Raw genomic sequence first — 18,782 nt, 5'->3', positions numbered from 1 at the left:
CTAAAACTTTTTTGAATTTTTTTGAATTGTTTTGAATTTTTTTGATTTTTTTGATATTATTCTATGTTTTCTAAATTTTCTAAACTTTTCTGACATCTCAAAATAATACTAAAATAATATGATATTGACCAAAATAAAAAATTAAAAACATTAATCTCTTTCAAAAATCATTTGTAAACTAAAGACAAATTGAGATAAAAAAAAAATTAATATTAATTATTAAGAAAAAAGAAATCCCTAAATTTACGCCCTTGACAGAAATGTACTATCCAAAAGTTGTCCGAAATTCCATCTTCGTCCGCGTATTTTTCTTCAACCAAATCTAAGCGTAAATCCAGAAACCTTGATCTCAACTTTGTTTCATTAATTTTGGACAAATTTGTTTATTCGCTGTCGGAATCATCTCTTCGTCCTTGTGTTGCCACTACACGTTTTTTGTTATCGTTAATTTTGTCTTCTTTCTCTGCACTCGTAGGTCCTTCTGTCATTGTATCTTCTTTCTTTTTCTCTAATTTATCCAGGCGTTCGCTAAATTTATTATTCAAATCATCAAGTTCTTCATGTTCTTCTTTACTTCGAGGTGTCGTTGAAAGATGACTTGATAGTGCGTCTACGAATTTTTCACCCTTAGATGTTGTTTATGTAGGTACACTAAACTTATTGGTCCCGGTCCTTTTCTTATAAACTCAATCCTTTCCTATTAATTCATCTTGATTTTTCATTTTTAGACCATTCCCCATATCTTCGTCCATTGTAGATCTATAAATTGCCTTCATTATATCGTTTTCGTTGTTGAAATATATCTGATTTTGTTGATTTTGATAATTTTGGCAAAATGTCCACCGTATTTTTAATGTATTCTGTTACTAAAACGTAATCCTTTTTATCCTGTTCCTTGTCATCTAATTTTTTATATGCTTGCCATGCGTATCTCTCTTTTATTTTTGTTGCATCCAATTTTGCGTCAAACATCCTAAAAAAATACGTTCGTTCATTTTTTGATAAAGCTATATTTGATCCACCTTTAAGAAATTTCTCTTCCATTTCTTTTGTTAGACGGAAATTCTCTCTTTATTGAAAATCTATGCAAATGTTACACTTGTAAAAATGACACTACATACGCCACATACTAGCTAATATAAAATTCCAAATACTATAATTTTAAAAAAACTATAAGTATTACCATCCTTCCAGAAAAAGGCTCCCACTTGGAAATAGAATCTTTTTTGGAATATTAAATTATTTTCGTTCTTATTTATCCTTGATCTAAGGATCTGCAAACTATCTGCAAGGTGGAGTGTACAAAATTTGCTACTTCCGTTACAATCACTTTCTTATTTGTATGTAGTCGTAATTTACTTCGCCACCCGCAGCAATCTTCAAAAGTTGAAAATTTCTTTTCAAAAACTTTGTCGTATTATAAAAGCGGACGCGACGCGATATCTAAATTTGTCTCACAGTTCTGCATACAAAAAAAAACTCCAAAAAGAACTTGCGATCCAGTTAACTTAATCTTTCATTTTAAGTATAATAAACTTATAATAATTATTAATATTAAGCTTATCATAAATTGATGATAATAATTAGCTATCCGTTTACACGACATGCCGACATGTCGATATTAAATAATCTTGAAGAGAACAAAAGAAAAAAGAATAAAATAAGAATAAAATATAAACAAATAAAACAAATTGATAAAGAAGAAACGTTTAATTTTATAATTTCTGTACAAATAATTTTTTCTTGTGCTAAAAGTCTAAAAAGTATTATAATTAATAATGTAATTAATAAAAAAGAAACTGCGCTAAATAATAAATTAAAGTGAATAAATCCCACTAGATTTTTTTTTTATTTTGCGAATTTTTAATTTAATTTTCTTCCTTTTGATATTCCAATCATCATCATTATCCTTGATTCTCAATTTTATAATTTCTCCATTCTCTTGCTTTTAATACAATGAATTGAAGCATCAAAAAATCGAAAATTTCCAAATATTTCATAATAAATGCATGATCTTCACCAAATAAAATCGCAAATTCTAATTTTGCTTTGGATTTCCTAGTATAAAGATTAAATTTAATGCATTGCTTCAAGACCTTAAAAGTTATAATAAATATGTTTATAGCATAATTTTTTTTTATAATGTATTGAATAATAACAGTTAATTCGAATCTTCTTTTGATTAAAACGATTGATTTATCACTAAAATGCATGTATGAGTAACTTGTTTCGAAATTTGGTTCGAAGATTACTTAGTATTTAAAGTTTCTTTCATAAACAACCTTTCATGAATTTCTTAGTGTAACTTGTACGGAAAATGCTAATAATTGTGCCAACCTTAATCGGTTAATTCTTTACTGCGTAGATCTTCCCTTAATAGTCGACGTTAATACGTGGCTCATTTATATAGGTCCTTTTTGTCTAAATAGATACTGTATATAAATAAATGCAGTATATTTTTTTTTGCATTGTTACTAAAAAATAAACAAAATGAATGTATCAGAAGATACCAGTTGTATACAATGTAATCAAAAATTAATAAACGATTCAATTAAATTTTGTAGAAAACAGTTCCTTTCTTCGCAAATAAATGAATACAGTGAAACTCGTAGCGTAAAAATTAATGAAGTAAACATAACTAAAAAGGAATTTATTGATAGCAAGATAAGTGGGAATTCTATATTGGACGAATTTATTAAAGAAACTCAATTAAATTCAAAATATTGTGATGATTTTATTGAATGGATTCCACGTTCAAATTTAGAAAATATAAAATATTTAACAAACGGAGGAAATTCCAAAGTTTATTTTGGAACTTGGAATTTAATGTTAAACATGTCTTTGGCTTCAATAGTTTCAAATCAATTATCTTCTAAAGTTGCTTTAAAAGCCATTAATGATTCCGATAATATTAATGATAATATCCTCAACGAGGTAAGAAAAAATAAAATCAATAGAAATAAACTTTTTCCCTGAAATTAATTATTATTATTTATTTAGCTTAAAATTCACCATCAATGCCGTAATCCAAGAGTTGTGCCATTCTATGGAATAACAAAAGCACCTGGAGGAAATGAATACGCTATGGTAATAAGACATGCAGAACATGGAGATCTACGAAATTATATTCGTAAATTTTTTCCAAAATTAACTTGGACTTATAGAGCAAAGATTCTTATTGAACTATCAAAAGCTTTAAATTCAATTCACCAAATGAATCTAGTTCATAAGGATTTTCATTGTAAAAATATTTTAGTAGACGAAAATGATAGAATTTTTATAAGTGATTTTGGACTTTGTCAATCAATTGACTCTGAAATAGGTAAAAATTAAAGAAAAACAATTTTTTGTTTCATAAAATAATTAACAAAATTATATTTTGCTTTTCTAGAAACTTCGGATAGCATTCAAGGAGTTTTACCTTATATCGCTCCTGAAGTTCTGAGACGTAAACCATATACAAAACAATCAGAAGTGTATAGTTTAAGTATGATAATGTGGGAATTAATTTCAGACGAACCACCATTTTCAAATAGACAACATGACGCAGGTTTTGCGCTTGCAGTTCTTGATGGACTGAGACCCGAAGATATTAAAGGAACGCCCGATTTTTATTCTAATCTTATGAAACAATGTTGGAATTTTGAACCATTAAAAAGACCTGATGCTTCTCATTTACCGAAATTATTTGAGGAAATGATGGAACTATGTAAAATGATTGATGATGATACGATTTCGTCAAAAATTGCTTTTGGTTTGTCTGAATCAACATCAACTCAACCTAATTATGTAACAGATTCAAATGAAAATAGTATCCAACCAGGTATATATAGATATTTAAATGTGTGTAATTAAGTAAATTCTAATTTCATTTTGTATTTTTAGAATATGAAACTAAAGCACTCATATGAATATACTCTTAAAAGTCAGTATACAATATTTTTTAAAATATGATAAAGTATACGTTAATTATTCAAATAATAACAAATCATTTATAAATCATAACTATTAAATATCAAAACTTTATTAACTTCTGGTTAATAGATGCTTTACGTAAGTATATTTTAATTACTATATTTAAAGCAAGTTTACTAACATTATGACTTATTATTAATATATAATTAAATCATTTACTAATTGTTGCATAACTTTATTTTGGAATGCAATTTAATATTAATACTTTAAGAAAGTCGTACTAGTAGTAAGTTTATTTAATATTATTTTAATTATTTAATAATTAAAACATTTGCCAATTATATTTATTAAACATCAAAATTTTTTTTATACTACATTTTTAAAGAATGTAAGTTATTGCATTATATACTAATTATTAAAACATTTGCTAATTATGAGTACTAAAAATCAATATTTTAATTTTTTTTTATAAATACATTTATAGTTCGTAAGTTTATTGACGACTAATGCACTCGATATATGATGTGCTCTTTTAAATTAATTAATTATTTATTTAAATAAAACTACTAACATCAATGTTTTGATTTTTTTATGCTACATTTTTTAAGAATGTAAGTTTATTTTTTATTTATATTATAGCTTATTTTTTAATAAATTAAATTATTTACTAATTTTCAAAATTTTACTCTTCGGGAAATATTTCACATTATAATTTATAGTTGGTAAGTTTATTTATAATATAATTTAATTATCTAACAATTATATTAATCGTTGTTAATAATTAATTATATAGAATCTGATGATAGTAAGTTTTATTATAATTGAATTATTTGCCAAATTATAATTACTAAAGCTTTTAATTTTTTGGATACCTTCGGATTATAATTTATAGTTGGTAAGTTTTATTTATATTATAGTTTAATTATCTAACAATTATATTAATTGCTGCTAATAATTAATTTATATAGAATATGAGGATGAAGATAATAATCGTAAGTTTTATTATAATTGAATTATTTGCCAAATTATAGCTTTAATTTTTATATTTGTAGTTAGTAGGTTTATTATAATTACTTAATTAGTTAGCAATTGTATTATTTTCCATTAACAATAATTAAATAAATATCCTTTTGTATATGATTAGACAATATATATGGTAAGTTTATTTATATTATAACTTAATTATTTAATGATTAAAACTTGCTTATTTTTAAATCTAAATTGTTAGTTGAAAAACAGAAAACCGGTTTGATTTTGAAATTATGACCAAATATTTTTATTGAAATAAGTATTTATTAATGACATAATATTTTATATTACTAAAATTTAATTAAAATTGATATAGAACAAGTATCTCCGATACAAGTAGTTCCTTATAAGGATGTTAATGTCAACAATGACATATTCAATGAAGAAGAAGGTATAAAATTTAATATCATAACATTTATTTTGAAATAATTAAATATTTAATTAACATAATTTTTATTATTAGATTCTAGATATATTACTCAAACTTACAAATTTTCTTTGAACGGTAAAGTGATTTGTAAATTAATGGCATAAAATATTTAAATTATTGATCTTTTTTTTTTAATATAGACTTGAACGAGGCTTATAATGATTTAACGAATAAACGATAAACGTTCAAGATTATTAGATATTTCATAAATTCTATTACTAAATTTTAACAGGATCGATAAATTGTGCGAAATACCACATTATGTGACATATAATTTAACATATGATGAATCTTTGGGAATTCATTTTTTCTTTATCATTTATTTTTCTATTTTTCATTTTTGGTCAGTTTTACTACATTTTGCTTTTTTTGTTGGATTTTTATGCATTTCTTTGTTTTGCTTAGTGTGTATTTTGATTTTCGAATTTTATAATTATACTTTGTTTTGGTTTTTGTGATTTTGTTTTACGACTTCATTCCTTTTTGAAACTTTGGATTGTATTATGGTACAAATTAAAAAAATTAGCTAATAAAATTAATAACATCAATTTCATTTTAAAAATTTTGACTATTACTGTAATAATTGGTAGAAATATTTTTACCGTTTAAAGGATAATAAAAAAAAAAATACAAAGTGCATGGCCTTATAAGTTATAACCACATGCTAACGACATTGAAATCGGATGTTCTATATTAAAGATATGTTAATTTTAACAAATAAGTTTATTATTTTAAATTCTGATTCCGCAGATTTATACACCGAAATTCTTTAACCCTTTTTTTTTTATTCATGAAATCTAAATATTAGAAGTCATAATGAGATATATAGACCAATAAAATTTCATTATTTTGTTTTTCTTAAAATCAGATCTATGGTCAACAGGTCAAAGACGAAAGAAAAAAAAAATTCGTAAGTTTATATTTCTTCAAAATTTTTCATTTGAATGATTATAATCCACTCTTATAAAATTTTAGAAAAAAGGTCTAATTCTCGCAAGAATTCCCTAGGAAAAACAAAAGATTAAAAAGAGTAGAAAATTATAAGACGTAATAGAGGTTGCAGGAAATTTACAAATTCCAAATTTTGACAACTTTTTAGACTTTTTTAATATTTAATTTAAAATTAGTGTGATTTATTTGGACAATCAATGCGAAGTACATATAATTGTGCCGCCTAGTAATAAGCCTTGTACACGCCTCATTCGAAATGTCATATGTTATTTTACTTATTCAAATATCAGAAAAAACAAAATCTATCAGGCTCATCAAGGGTAATTAATTTATATGTACATTTTTGTATAAATTTATATTATTGTTATCTAATTTATTTATATGTTGAGATAATGGCATGTCAAAGTCAACCGATAACGATAAAAAAGATGATATAGAGAAAGAAGGTGAATTTATAACAAATATAATTTTTTACTTTAAATTTTTATATTTATTCTGAGAAAAAAAAAATACTAATAATGTCTCCTTGCTTCAACACTAGTTTCTACTAAAGAAGATAATAATTCGCTCAAAAAAAATTCATTTTTATAATTAATTAATTAATTAATTTAATTAATTTGTATCATATTTTTATGTAAGCATTATAATAACCGATTATACTTACTAATTTATAAAACAAATGATCTATTTAACCAATCAAAAAGTATACGCTGTATAATAATATTGTTTTTCGGGTTATCAATGAATTTTTTTTTTAAAAAAATATAATATCGTAAAATTTATATTAAATTCCACGCATTGCTTTAAAAATATTATCATTATTAATACAGTATACTGTATTTATAGCATTTTTTTTTTTTTTGATAATATATAGTTTCTATCGCAAATGAATCTTTTTGATTAAAACCAGTTTATTTATCACACCAATGCATGTGTAAATTACTTGAATCTTGTTTGGAGATTACTAACTTAAATTACGCCCATACGTCTTTATATACAACCATAGCCATGGCAAAAAAAAAAGTGGCTGACACGTGACTGCATTTTATTCATCACAACCGTCACGTTTCCACTTTTATATTTATCTGAGGGATTTAGATTGGTTTTTTCGAGTAAGTAAAAACTTATTCGTCACTGTTTATTTTCACATGTTAGTGCATAATGCCGTAATGCGGGTCAAAAGTCACGTGTCAAGCCACTTTTTTTTGTATTATCTTTGTATGACAACTAGTTATGACTTGCACCCGGTTTTGTGGGGTGCATAAAGTAGAAACCGCGCCCACAAACCCGAAAATGACAGTGATTAACGTAAATATTTGCGTCACCTGATTTCATTCATGTCTGCGATGTAGATCTTCACTTTATTTAAACAACGTTAAAAATATGGAGTATGACGGTTACTAAACATAAAAAATATATTCTTGATATTTTCTTGCCATCATGAACGTGTTAGAAGATATCATTTGTATACAATGTAATCAGAAATTAATAAACGATTCAATTACTCGTTATGTTGGCACCAAAAATCTAAAAAAATTGTGATAAATCAATCTGGCAAACTTTATTTACTATTACATATATATTTCAAATATGTTTTAGTTGATTACGAAAGTGAATGGCGTAACATTTGTGAAAAAGCAAATAAATGGGTAGTCAGTAAACAACTTAGTAAAGAAGAGTTGGAAGAATTAGACTCTGCCTGCGACCAGTATCTGATTGAAAAAGCTGTGGAGGCTTATAATAATCAAACCATAAATGTTCAAGTTACTAAGCTTGATGTAGATGAAACAACAAAAATTACCATATATAATGGACTTAGATCTGATGCTAAAGTTGACCATGCTCTTTATTTCTTTATGCAAATCCCAACATAACAATGGATCTTTCACTCTTCACAAAATAATTTCCGAACAACTCAAGATTTCTTCACCCGAAGAAGCTGTCGAAACTCTTAAATCTTATGTTGGTAGTCTACGTTTGAGGCGTCTTGATAAGAGTCTTTGGATATCTGCATTCATTGTCACCTATTTCAAAATTGTTTTGGTTGAATACGAATTCGTGCAAGTGCCTGGATCAGCGAACAAGTCCATAATTCTGATTTGGAAAAAGAATTATATTCAGCCTGTGAACAATATTTGATTCAACAAGGTTGCGAATTTCTCAATAGCAAAAATACTACCATCGTCACAGAAGTTTTAAATAAACCTTCTCAATCTGTTATTTATGGATCTGATGGTCGTGCTGTAACATAAAAAGATCATTATCTTAACTCCGAATTGATTGTAGCAGGAGCAGCTGCCAGGGCAAAATGTAAAGTTGAACTTGAAAGAGCCCAAAATAAGACCTTAGAATATGTATCTAAAGCTACTGATTTGGCACTCAAGTATACCGAAGACGAAGTTAATAGATTATTTGATAATAATGTTACTCATGGAAATAAAGATGATGTCTTAAATCGAGCTAAAAGGGCCACTAAATTTTTGATGGACAATCAGGTGGATATTGTTTGTAATATTATATTAGTATTTTTTTTATTAGTATATTTAAAAATTGAACATTTTCAATCATCGATCTAACTATAACTACTGATTTACTGAGTTACTAAACATCAAAATTTTAACGTTAATGTTTGTAACATTTTTATAAAGATAATAATGACAGAGATGATACATTTAATGAAGAAGAAGGTAGGTGTTTTAATGTAACAATTTGCTTTAAAAAAAAATAATTAAATAATTAATATCATTTTTATTGTTAGATTCTAGATATATGACACAAACTTACAATTTTTCTTTGGATGGTAAATTGTTTATAAATTAATAGCATAAATTATTTAAATTATTGATCTTTTCTTTATTATAGATTTGAAAGAGGCTTATCGTTCAAGATCATTGGATATCTCATAATTGTTTTAACTGTTAACGAATTTATATCATTAGATTTACAAAAAAGGATTGATAAATCACAATTTGCATACACTTCTAACTACCACCAAAAAGTTTTCGGTAACGTGACTTTTGTGTAAAAAATATAATATTATTAATGTAAAGAACATACCCTTAAATATATTACTCATTAATTCAGATAAATTATCAATAGCGATATTTGGTGTATTAGCATTAGAAATATTAGGATGAATTAAAAAAGGATATTTACCCTGTCTTCGAAAAAACTGAGGATCAGTATTATATTGAGACTGTTGCACAAGATGTGTGCATATAAAGAAACAGCTTAATAAAAAAGATGGACAATTGCGTGTATATGGTAGTAAGTTTTATTATAATTGAATTATTTGTCATATTATAATTACTAAAGCTTTTAATTTTTTTGGATACCTTCGGATTATAATTTATAGTTGGTAAGTTTATTTATATTATAATTTATAGTTTTTACTAAAGAAAATAATAATTCTCTCGAAAAATCATTCATTTTTATAATTAATTTAGTTATTTAAAATTTAATTTGCATCATATTTTTAAATTGATTACTAATTTATGTTAACACAAATAAGTATACCTAATACCTTATATTATATGAAACCCGAAATATATATATAAAAAGGTCAATGACAGCCAAAAAAATTATACTGTTGGCTATACGCATTTTTTTCAGGGCCAGAATTATAATAATTTCGGTCAGTGTCCAAAAAAGACACTAGATTTCCACGAAAAGGAAAGATTTTCATGTTTTTTTTTGACTAGTTGTACGCAAACTCGTACCTGACCTTTTTACGTATATGTTAAAAAATCTATTAAATCTATGTTTATTCAATTACGATCAAAGCTAACCATCTCTAATAAATTTATCAATTTATTAACCAAATTCAGTGATAACAGAAAATAAAAATACGATCAAAAGTATAACAGTTTATTTATGTGTCACGTTAAGAAATCTAAAATGATAAGCGGTGCGTTGATAATAAAATTTTTACTACTGTCTCTGTAGTAAATTTAATATTATCAAACACTTCCTATAAAATTCTGTATCAAAAACTTTAAAACCAACTATTTTTCGAAAGAAAAAACAGGTTACAGTAAAAATTTAAAAAATTTGTAAAAATTGCAAAACTTGTCTCAATCTTGAGGAATATTTATAACGTAAAATTCTAATGGATTAAACCATGGAATAATTTGTACACCGGACAAATTGTCCTGGTGACAACTTGCCAGGTCCTGCGTCAATTAACTTACCTAATCATGATCATCCAACGGCTAACAATAATTGTAAAATAAAATCTAAATTCTAACTAAAATAATACAATAAAAAAAACTATCTAATAATATAATATAACATAATATACAGTAATATAATAAAAAAAAATAAATCTATATAAAATTAATAAAAATCGAGTCACTAGCTATTAATAATCCATTAATATGAAATGATTAACCGGTCACTGCGACTTCGTGACATATTCGGTCCTATTATATGCATAATATTATTTTTGGATTATCAATGAAATTTTTTTTTTTAAAAAAAAATATCGTAAATTTTATATTAAATTCCATGCATAGAATTAAAGATCTTAAACACAAATGTTTTCTTTATAAATTATGGCAATTATTTTTTAATAATATAAAGTTTCATTCAATAGCAAATGAATCTTTTTGATTAAAGAAGTCTATTTATACAAATGCATGCATGTATTACTTATTTTTGAACTTTCTTTTTTTCAGGAATTTACCTGCCATATTTTGTTAGAATGTTATTTCAAATTTTGTTTATCTATCCAATAATATAACGGAGTCCCGAAAAATTCCGACCAAACCAATTTCTTAATGGCTAAACCAAAAATAGACTGTTACACAATATGCATGTTCGTGTATACATTATGCATTTGTGGCTAACTTATAACCAATTTCATTTATTGATACATATGTAGTTCTTTCCTTAAATGTTCGAGTCTATAAAATATATAAATAAATAAATTATTTTTCTCACTAAAAAGTGATATATTCTTGACTATAAAATAAGTAACATGAATTTATTGGAAGGTTTAGAATATAATAATATTTGTATGCAATGTAATCAAAAAGTGATAAATTATCCAAATCAACTTTGTAGGAGACAATTTCTTTCTTCTTCGCGAATAAATGAATATAGTGAAATTCGTAGCGTACAATTTAATGACAAAACAAGTGGAAATTTTAAATTGGATGAATTTATTAATGAAACTCAATTAAATTCAAAATATTGTGATGATTTTATCGAATGGATTCCACATTCAAATTTAGAAAATGTAAAATATTTAACAAATGGAGGAAATTCCAAAGTTTATTTTGGAAATTGGAATTTAATGTTAAACATGTCTTTGGCTTCAATAGTTTCAAATCAATTATCTTTTAAAGTTGCTTTAAAAGCCATTAATGATTCCGATAACATTAATGATCATATCCTCAACGAGGTAAGAAAAAATAAAATCAATAGAAATATATTTTCTCCTGAAATTAATTATTGTTATTTATTTAGCTTAAAATTCACCATCAATGCCGTAATCCAAGAGTTGTGCCATTCTATGGAATAACAAAAGCACCTAAAGGAAATGAATACGCCATGGTAATAAGACATGCAAAACATGGAGATCTACGAAATTATATTTGTGATTTTTTTCCAAAATTAACTTGGACCGATAGAGTAAAGATTCTTATTGAGCTTTCAAAAGCTTTAAATTCTATTCATCAAATGAATTTACTTCATAAGGATTTCCATTGTAAAAATATTTTAGTAGACGAAGGTGATAGAATTTTTATAAGCGATTTTGGACTTTGTCAACCAATTGACTCTGAAATAGGTAAAAATTAAAGAAAAACAATTTTTTGTTTCATAAAATAATTAATAAAATTATATTTTGCTTTTCTAAAAGCTTCGGATAACATTCAAGGAGTTTTACCTTATATCGCTCCTGAAGTTCTAACATGTAAACCATATACAAAACAATCGGAAGTATATAGTTTAAGCATGATAATGTGGGAGTTAGCTTCAAAGAAGCCTCCATTTTCAAATAGTTATAATCATGATATAGGACTTGCACTTGCAATTCTTGATGGACTGAGACCTGAAATTGTTGAAGGGACACCAGATTTTTACGCTGATTTTATGAGACAATGTTGGAATTCTAATCCATTAGAAAGACCTGATGCCTCCCTTTTACCAAAATTATTTGAAGAAATGTTGGAACTATGTAAAATGGCTGATAATAATGCAATTTTATCAAAAGTGCAATCTAGTTTTGTAACCAATAATAGTGATAAACCAGGTATAAATTAAAGATTTGAATGCATTATAATTTAAAGCAAATATTTTTATTAATTTTTAGTATTCTTTTAGGATATGATACTAGAGCATTTGATTTAAGTCTTAATATGGGACCAACCAGTTACTCTAATAAAGGAAAAGCAATTATGATAAATATGAACAATTCTGTAGATGATATGGAATTATCACCTCAGTCTGCAACAAATTCATATGAGAACAGATTTCAACCAAGTATGTATATATACTGTGCTTATTGAGTATAGACACTTTAACGTATGTAATACTAATTTTATTTTGCAATTTTAGATTATGAGACCAAAGCATATGAATATACTCTTAAAGGTAAGTATACAAGAATTTTAAAATATGAAAATAAAAAAGCATACCATTTAATAATTATATCATTTTGCAACTAAACTTCTGGTTTATAGTTCCTTCAGGTAAGTATATTATAATTTAATTGTTTAATACATTAATACATTATAACCTAATGATCTGTTTAATAAAAAAACTTTTTTTCATACGATATTTTATAGTTCGTAAGTTTAAATTATATTATAACTTATTGTTTGATAATTAAATCATTTACTAATATAACTACTAACATTCTTGTACTATATTTTAAAAGAGCGTAAGTTATTTTTATTATAACTTATTATTTAATAATAACATTAATTGGTTAACATAACTACTAACATCAATATTTTAACATTTTTATACTAGAACGTAAGTTTTATTTATATTATGATTTAATTATTTAATTATTACATCATTTGCTGATATAATTATTAATATTATTATACTAACCCTCCCTTAATAGAACGTAAGTTTATTTACATTATAACTTATTATTTAATAATTAAATCATTGCTAATCATAATTACTAACTTTTTTGTTTGTAATACATTTTAAAGAATGTAAGTTTATTTATATTATAGTTTATTATTTAAAATTATTTGCTAATTATAATTACTTTAAACCATCTGGTTTATAGTTCCTACAAGTAAGTATATCATAATTTAATATTAATATAATCAAAAATCGAAACTTTTACCTCGCTTATATTTAATCCTATTATTTAATAATCTGCTAATAAAAAACTTTGTCTTTTTTTATTTAGAACGTAAGTTTATTTTACATTATAACTTATTGTCTAATAATTTGCTAACTTAATAATTAAATTACTTGATAACAAACCTACTAACATCAATATTATTTACATTACATTTTATAGATAGTAAGTTTATTTACATTATAACTTATTGTTAATAATTTAAATTATTTGCAAATATAATTACTGATTTCAATATTTTAACTTTTTTATATTACATTTTATAGATTGTAAGTTTATTTACATTATAACTTATTGTTTAATAATTAAATTATTTGCTAACATATCTACTAACATCAATATCTTAACCTTGATTATATTACATTTTATAGCTCGTAAGTTTATTTACATTATAACTTATTGTTTAATAATTAAATTAGTTGCTAATATAACTACTAATTTCAATATTTTAACCTTTATTATATTACATTTTATAGAATGTAAGTTTATTACATTATAACTGATTATTTAATAATTAAATTATTTGCTAACATACCTACTATTTGGGCTTTTTTTATACTATATTTTATAGCTGGTAAGTTTATTTACATTATAACTTATTGTTTAATAATTAAATTATTTGTAACATACCTACTAACATTAATATCTTAACCTTTCTATATTATATTTTATAGTTTGTAAGTTTATTTACATTATAACTTATTGTTTAATAATTAAATTATTTGCTAATATAACTACTAACATCAATATTTTAACTTTTTTATACTACATTTTGTAGTTTGTAAGTTAATTTATATCATAACTTATTGTTTAATAATTAAATTAGCTAATATAAATGCTAATATCAATATTTTAACCTTTTTACGTTACATTTTATAGCTCGTAAGTTCATTTATTATAGCTTATTGTTTAATAATTAAATTATTTTGCTGATATAACTACTAATTTTAATATTTTAATATTTTTTATATTACATTTTATAGCTCGTAAGTTTATTTGCATTTATAACTTATTGTTTAATAATTAAATTATTTTGCTGATATAACTATTAATTTCAATGGTTTGACTTTTTTTATTTTATAGGTGGTAAGTTTGTTACATTATAACTTATTGTTTAATAATTAATTTCAATATTTTAATCTTTTTATATTACATTTTATAGTTTGTAAGTTTATTTACATTATAACTTATTGTTTAATAATTAAATTATTTGCTAATATAACTACTAACATCAATATTTTAACTTTTTTATACTTCGTTTTGTAGTTTGTAAGTTAATTTATATCATAACTTATTGTTTAATAATTAAATTAGCTAATATAAATGCTAATATCAATATTTTAACGCTTTTTACATTTGTTTTATAGGCTCGTAAGTTGTTTACATTATAGCTTATTGTTTTTAATAATTAAATTATTTTGCTGATATAATACTAATTTTAATATTTTAATCTTTTTATATTACATTTATAGCTCGTAAGTTTATTTTGCTATAACTTATTGTTTAATAATTAAATTATTTTGCTGATATAACTATTAATTTGATAGTTTGTTTTTTATTTTATAGGTGGTAAGTTTGATACATTATAACTTATTGTTTAATAATTAATTTCAATATTTTGTCTTTTTTATATTACATTTTATAGTTTGTAAGTTTATTTACATTATAACTTATTGTTAATAATTAAATTATTTGCTAATATAACTACGCATTGATATTTTAAAAGCTTTTTTATACTACGTTTGTAGTTTGTAAGTTAATTTATACCATGCTATTGTTTAATAATTAAATTAGCTAATATAAATGCTAATATCAATATTTTAACCTTTTTCATTCATTTTATAGCTCGTAAGTTCATTTACATTATAGCTTATTGTTTAATAATTAAATTATTTGCTGATATAACTACTAATTTTAATATTTTAATCTTTTTATATTACATTTTATAGCTCGTAAGTTTATTTACATTATAACTTATTGTTTAATAATTAAATTATTTTGCTGATATAACTATTAATTTCAATGGTTTGACTTTTTTTATTTTATAGGTGGTAAGTTTGTTACATATAACTTATTGTTTAATAATTAATTTCAATATTTTAATCTTTTTATATTACATTTATAGTTTGTAAGTTTATTTACATTATAACTTATTGTTTAATAATTAAATTATTTGCTAATATAACTACGCAATCAATATTTTAACTTTTATCTTTTACATTTTGTAGTTTGTAAGTTAATTCATGTCATGCTTTTATTGTTTAATAATTAAATTAGCTAATATAAATGCTAATATCGATATTTTTAACATTTTATTACATTTTATAGCTCGTAAGTTTATTTACATTATGAAACATTGTTTAATAATTAAATTATTTTGCTGATATAACTATTAATTTCAATGTTTTAACTTTTTTTATTTTATAGGTGGTAAGTTTGTTACGTTATAACTTATTGTTTAATAATTAATTTCAATATTTTAACCTTTTTACATTACATTTTATAGCTAGTAAGTTTATTTACATTATAACTTATTGTTTAATAATTAAATTATTTTGCTTACATACCTACTAACATCAATATCTTAACCTTTTTATATTATATTTATAGGGCGTAAGTTTATTTACATCATAACTTATTATTTAATAAATTAAATTACATTATAATTTATCGTTTAATAATTAAAGGCAATTTCTATTTGTACACGGGGTGTTTAAACACGGGTCATATTAGTAGATTAAAAACGGCATTCAAAACCTCCTTTAATGCCTTAAGTAAACTTGCAGAGCAGGTGAAAATACATATATTTATCTGTAATATAATAAGAATAAAAAGTAAAAGAGTATAATGTTGGTAGCATTCAATTTCAAATTAAAAAACAAAAAATTAGTCTATTAAAAATTATATTTATATGACCCGTGTACAAACACCCCGTGTAAACTTAGAAATTTTCATAATTAAATTATTTGCTAACATATCTACTATTTGGGCTTTTTTGTACTATATTTTAAGCACGTAAGTTAATTTAATTATAACTTATTAAATTATATTATTTGTTAACATAACTACTAATTAACATTTGTATACTATATTTAAAAGAATGTAAGTCTATTTACATTATTTAATTATTAGATTTATCTGCTAATAGTATTTATTAAATACTTACTAAATATCAAAAACTTTACACTTTTGAAATATAATTTTTTATTTTATATTGTATAGTTGGTAAGTTTATTTAATACATTATAATTAATAGTTAATTAATTTGCTAATTATATCCTAAATTTTGGTTGATAGAACCTTCAAGTAAGTAAATTATAATTTAATAAAATATCTATTAGTATAATAAAAAATCAAAACTTTTAACTTATATTTAATAAAAAACTTCTTTTATACTACATTCAAAGGGCGTAAGTTTATTTACATTATAATTTAGTTGTTGAATAATTAAAGTTATCTACTAATTGTTATTGAATAATTATTTTTAATTTATTAGAAAAAAGATTGAGTAAGTTAGATTTTTATAATTAATTTCACGAAATATCAAAACTTTATTAATTTTTGAAATATATACTATACAATTTAAATAGGTGATGATATTAACGGTGAGATTATATTTATTATAACTTAATTAATGATTAAAACTAATTCTTAATTTAATTTGCTAATAATTTTCTAGATTTTGGCAAGTTAGACTTAATAATTAATATATAAAAACAAGTTATTAAATTGTAACTAATTATTATTTATTATTTTAAATTTGAAATAGACGATGATAATAGTAGGTTCATTTATATTATATCTTAATTATTTAATAATTAAAGTTTACATAATTTTTTTTAATTTATTTTAAATTGTTAGATAAGAAGCAGAAAACTGGTTTGTATTTTAATATTTAAAATTATTTGATATGATGACCAAATATTATTTTATGGAAAAAAGTATTTATTAATGGCATAATGTTTTATTTTTCATAAAGGAGGTAATGACAACAATAATAGATATAATGAAAAAGAAGGTATATGTTTTAATATAATAAATTTTCTTAAAAAGCTGTGAATAATTGAATAATAATCAAGTAACATCATTTTTATCATTAGATCCTAGATATATTACACAAACATATAAATTTTCTTTGGACAGTAAGTGATTTATAAATTAATTATCAAAATTATTTAAATCATTGATCTATTTTTCTTTATCACAGCTTTGAATGAGGTTTATAATGATTTGATTAATAATCGTTCAAGACTATTGGATATTTCATCATATAATTATTTTGCGAAATTTCGAATTTAAGCAATAGTTTAGCAATATTTAAGATAGTACTTTTACTCCTATATATTAAAGGTAAGGCTATTCTATTAAATATATATTATGTTAAATTTTAATGCTAAAAATTCTAAAAATGTTATTTTTTAGCATAAGAATAATAAACAGTGGATTAGGTCTATTATAACAGCTTATTAATATCGTTTTGATAACAATATTATTAGATTAATACAAGCATTTATCATCTTATCACATATACAGTGTGAGACAAAAATAATTAAACTCTGAATTTGCCTTATTGCTTTACTAATAATGCATCAAATTTAATATAAAATAGCTGGGTTGAAAGCTTAAAACCAAGGGTTTTATCAATATAAATTTTAGTAATATAAACATTATTAGTAATTTTTTTTTTTTTACATTTCAATATTAAATTATTAAAATTTTAATTTTTTTAATAAGTTCAATTAAAAAGACAATAAATTTCCTTCTTTTTTACCTCAAATTTATATAATTTAATGATTTTTTATTTTGATATTTAATTTATTAAAGTTATATTTAAGATTAAAAAAAAAAAATTTAATAATAACTCAAGTTTTAACTATTTCTTAATACTTAATTTACAACCAATAATTTTTTAAAAAATTCCTTAAATAATTGATCTGTATACCTTGATCTATGACCTGTAAGAAAATTCAAGAATTTCAAAATATTTTATTTCCATTATATAATAGTATAATAGATAAAAATGTGATTAAATCATGTGTAATAATGTGATTTTGATTTGTAAATGATCTGCAAATGATCTACAAAATGATCTGCAATTTTACTTAATTTAATATTTCGTTAATCGATGAT

At 23.0% G+C, this 18,782-nt stretch overlaps 5 protein-coding genes across 5 annotated transcripts; 4 read left to right on the top strand and 1 right to left on the bottom strand.

The window, feature by feature from the left end:
* Window positions 1-383: 383 nt before the first annotated feature.
* On the bottom strand, window positions 384-1,044 carry OCT59_022318 (uncharacterized protein; the record flags this gene model as incomplete). The annotated part of the gene is made up of 2 exons (XM_025327875.1): window positions 384-626; window positions 844-1,044. The coding sequence occupies 2 exons, from the start codon at window positions 1,042-1,044 to the stop codon at window positions 384-386; spliced, it is 444 nt and encodes a 147-aa protein (XP_025169118.1).
* Window positions 1,045-2,490: 1,446 nt separating this feature from the next.
* On the top strand, window positions 2,491-3,911 carry OCT59_022317 (uncharacterized protein; the record flags this gene model as incomplete). The annotated part of the gene is made up of 4 exons (XM_025309550.2): window positions 2,491-2,934; window positions 3,001-3,322; window positions 3,392-3,823; window positions 3,886-3,911. The coding sequence occupies 4 exons, from the start codon at window positions 2,491-2,493 to the stop codon at window positions 3,909-3,911; spliced, it is 1,224 nt and encodes a 407-aa protein (XP_025169117.2).
* Window positions 3,912-7,765: 3,854 nt separating this feature from the next.
* On the top strand, window positions 7,766-9,231 carry OCT59_022316 (uncharacterized protein; the record flags this gene model as incomplete). Its single annotated transcript, XM_066144734.1, has 7 exons — window positions 7,766-7,799; window positions 7,925-8,157; window positions 8,246-8,291; window positions 8,612-8,833; window positions 8,974-9,012; window positions 9,084-9,125; window positions 9,188-9,231. 7 exons carry the CDS (start codon window positions 7,766-7,768, stop codon window positions 9,229-9,231), a joined length of 660 nt encoding a protein of 219 aa, XP_066006167.1.
* Window positions 9,232-11,285: 2,054 nt separating this feature from the next.
* Window positions 11,286-13,040, top strand: OCT59_022315 (uncharacterized protein; the record flags this gene model as incomplete). Its single annotated transcript, XM_025332657.2, has 6 exons — window positions 11,286-11,729; window positions 11,795-12,116; window positions 12,189-12,581; window positions 12,653-12,811; window positions 12,887-12,922; window positions 13,012-13,040. The coding sequence occupies exons 1-6, from the start codon at window positions 11,304-11,306 to the stop codon at window positions 13,038-13,040; spliced, it is 1,365 nt and encodes a 454-aa protein (XP_025169115.2). The 5' UTR covers window positions 11,286-11,303.
* Window positions 13,041-17,245: 4,205 nt separating this feature from the next.
* OCT59_022314 (uncharacterized protein) lies at window positions 17,246-18,122 on the top strand (the record flags this gene model as incomplete). Its single annotated transcript, XM_066144733.1, has 9 exons — window positions 17,246-17,257; window positions 17,332-17,341; window positions 17,422-17,433; window positions 17,514-17,531; window positions 17,632-17,670; window positions 17,753-17,794; window positions 17,860-17,870; window positions 17,979-18,002; window positions 18,075-18,122. 9 exons carry the CDS (start codon window positions 17,246-17,248, stop codon window positions 18,120-18,122), a joined length of 216 nt encoding a protein of 71 aa, XP_066006166.1.
* Between the last annotated feature and the right edge of the window lie 660 nt (window positions 18,123-18,782).

This window comes from Rhizophagus irregularis, chromosome 31 (assembly GCF_026210795.1).
Source record: "Rhizophagus irregularis chromosome 31, complete sequence".
NCBI lineage: Eukaryota > Fungi > Glomeromycota > Glomeromycetes > Glomerales > Glomeraceae > Rhizophagus > Rhizophagus irregularis.
The sequence above is the reverse complement of the archived record's forward strand: the minus strand, read 5'-3'. Positions and strand labels throughout refer to the sequence as shown.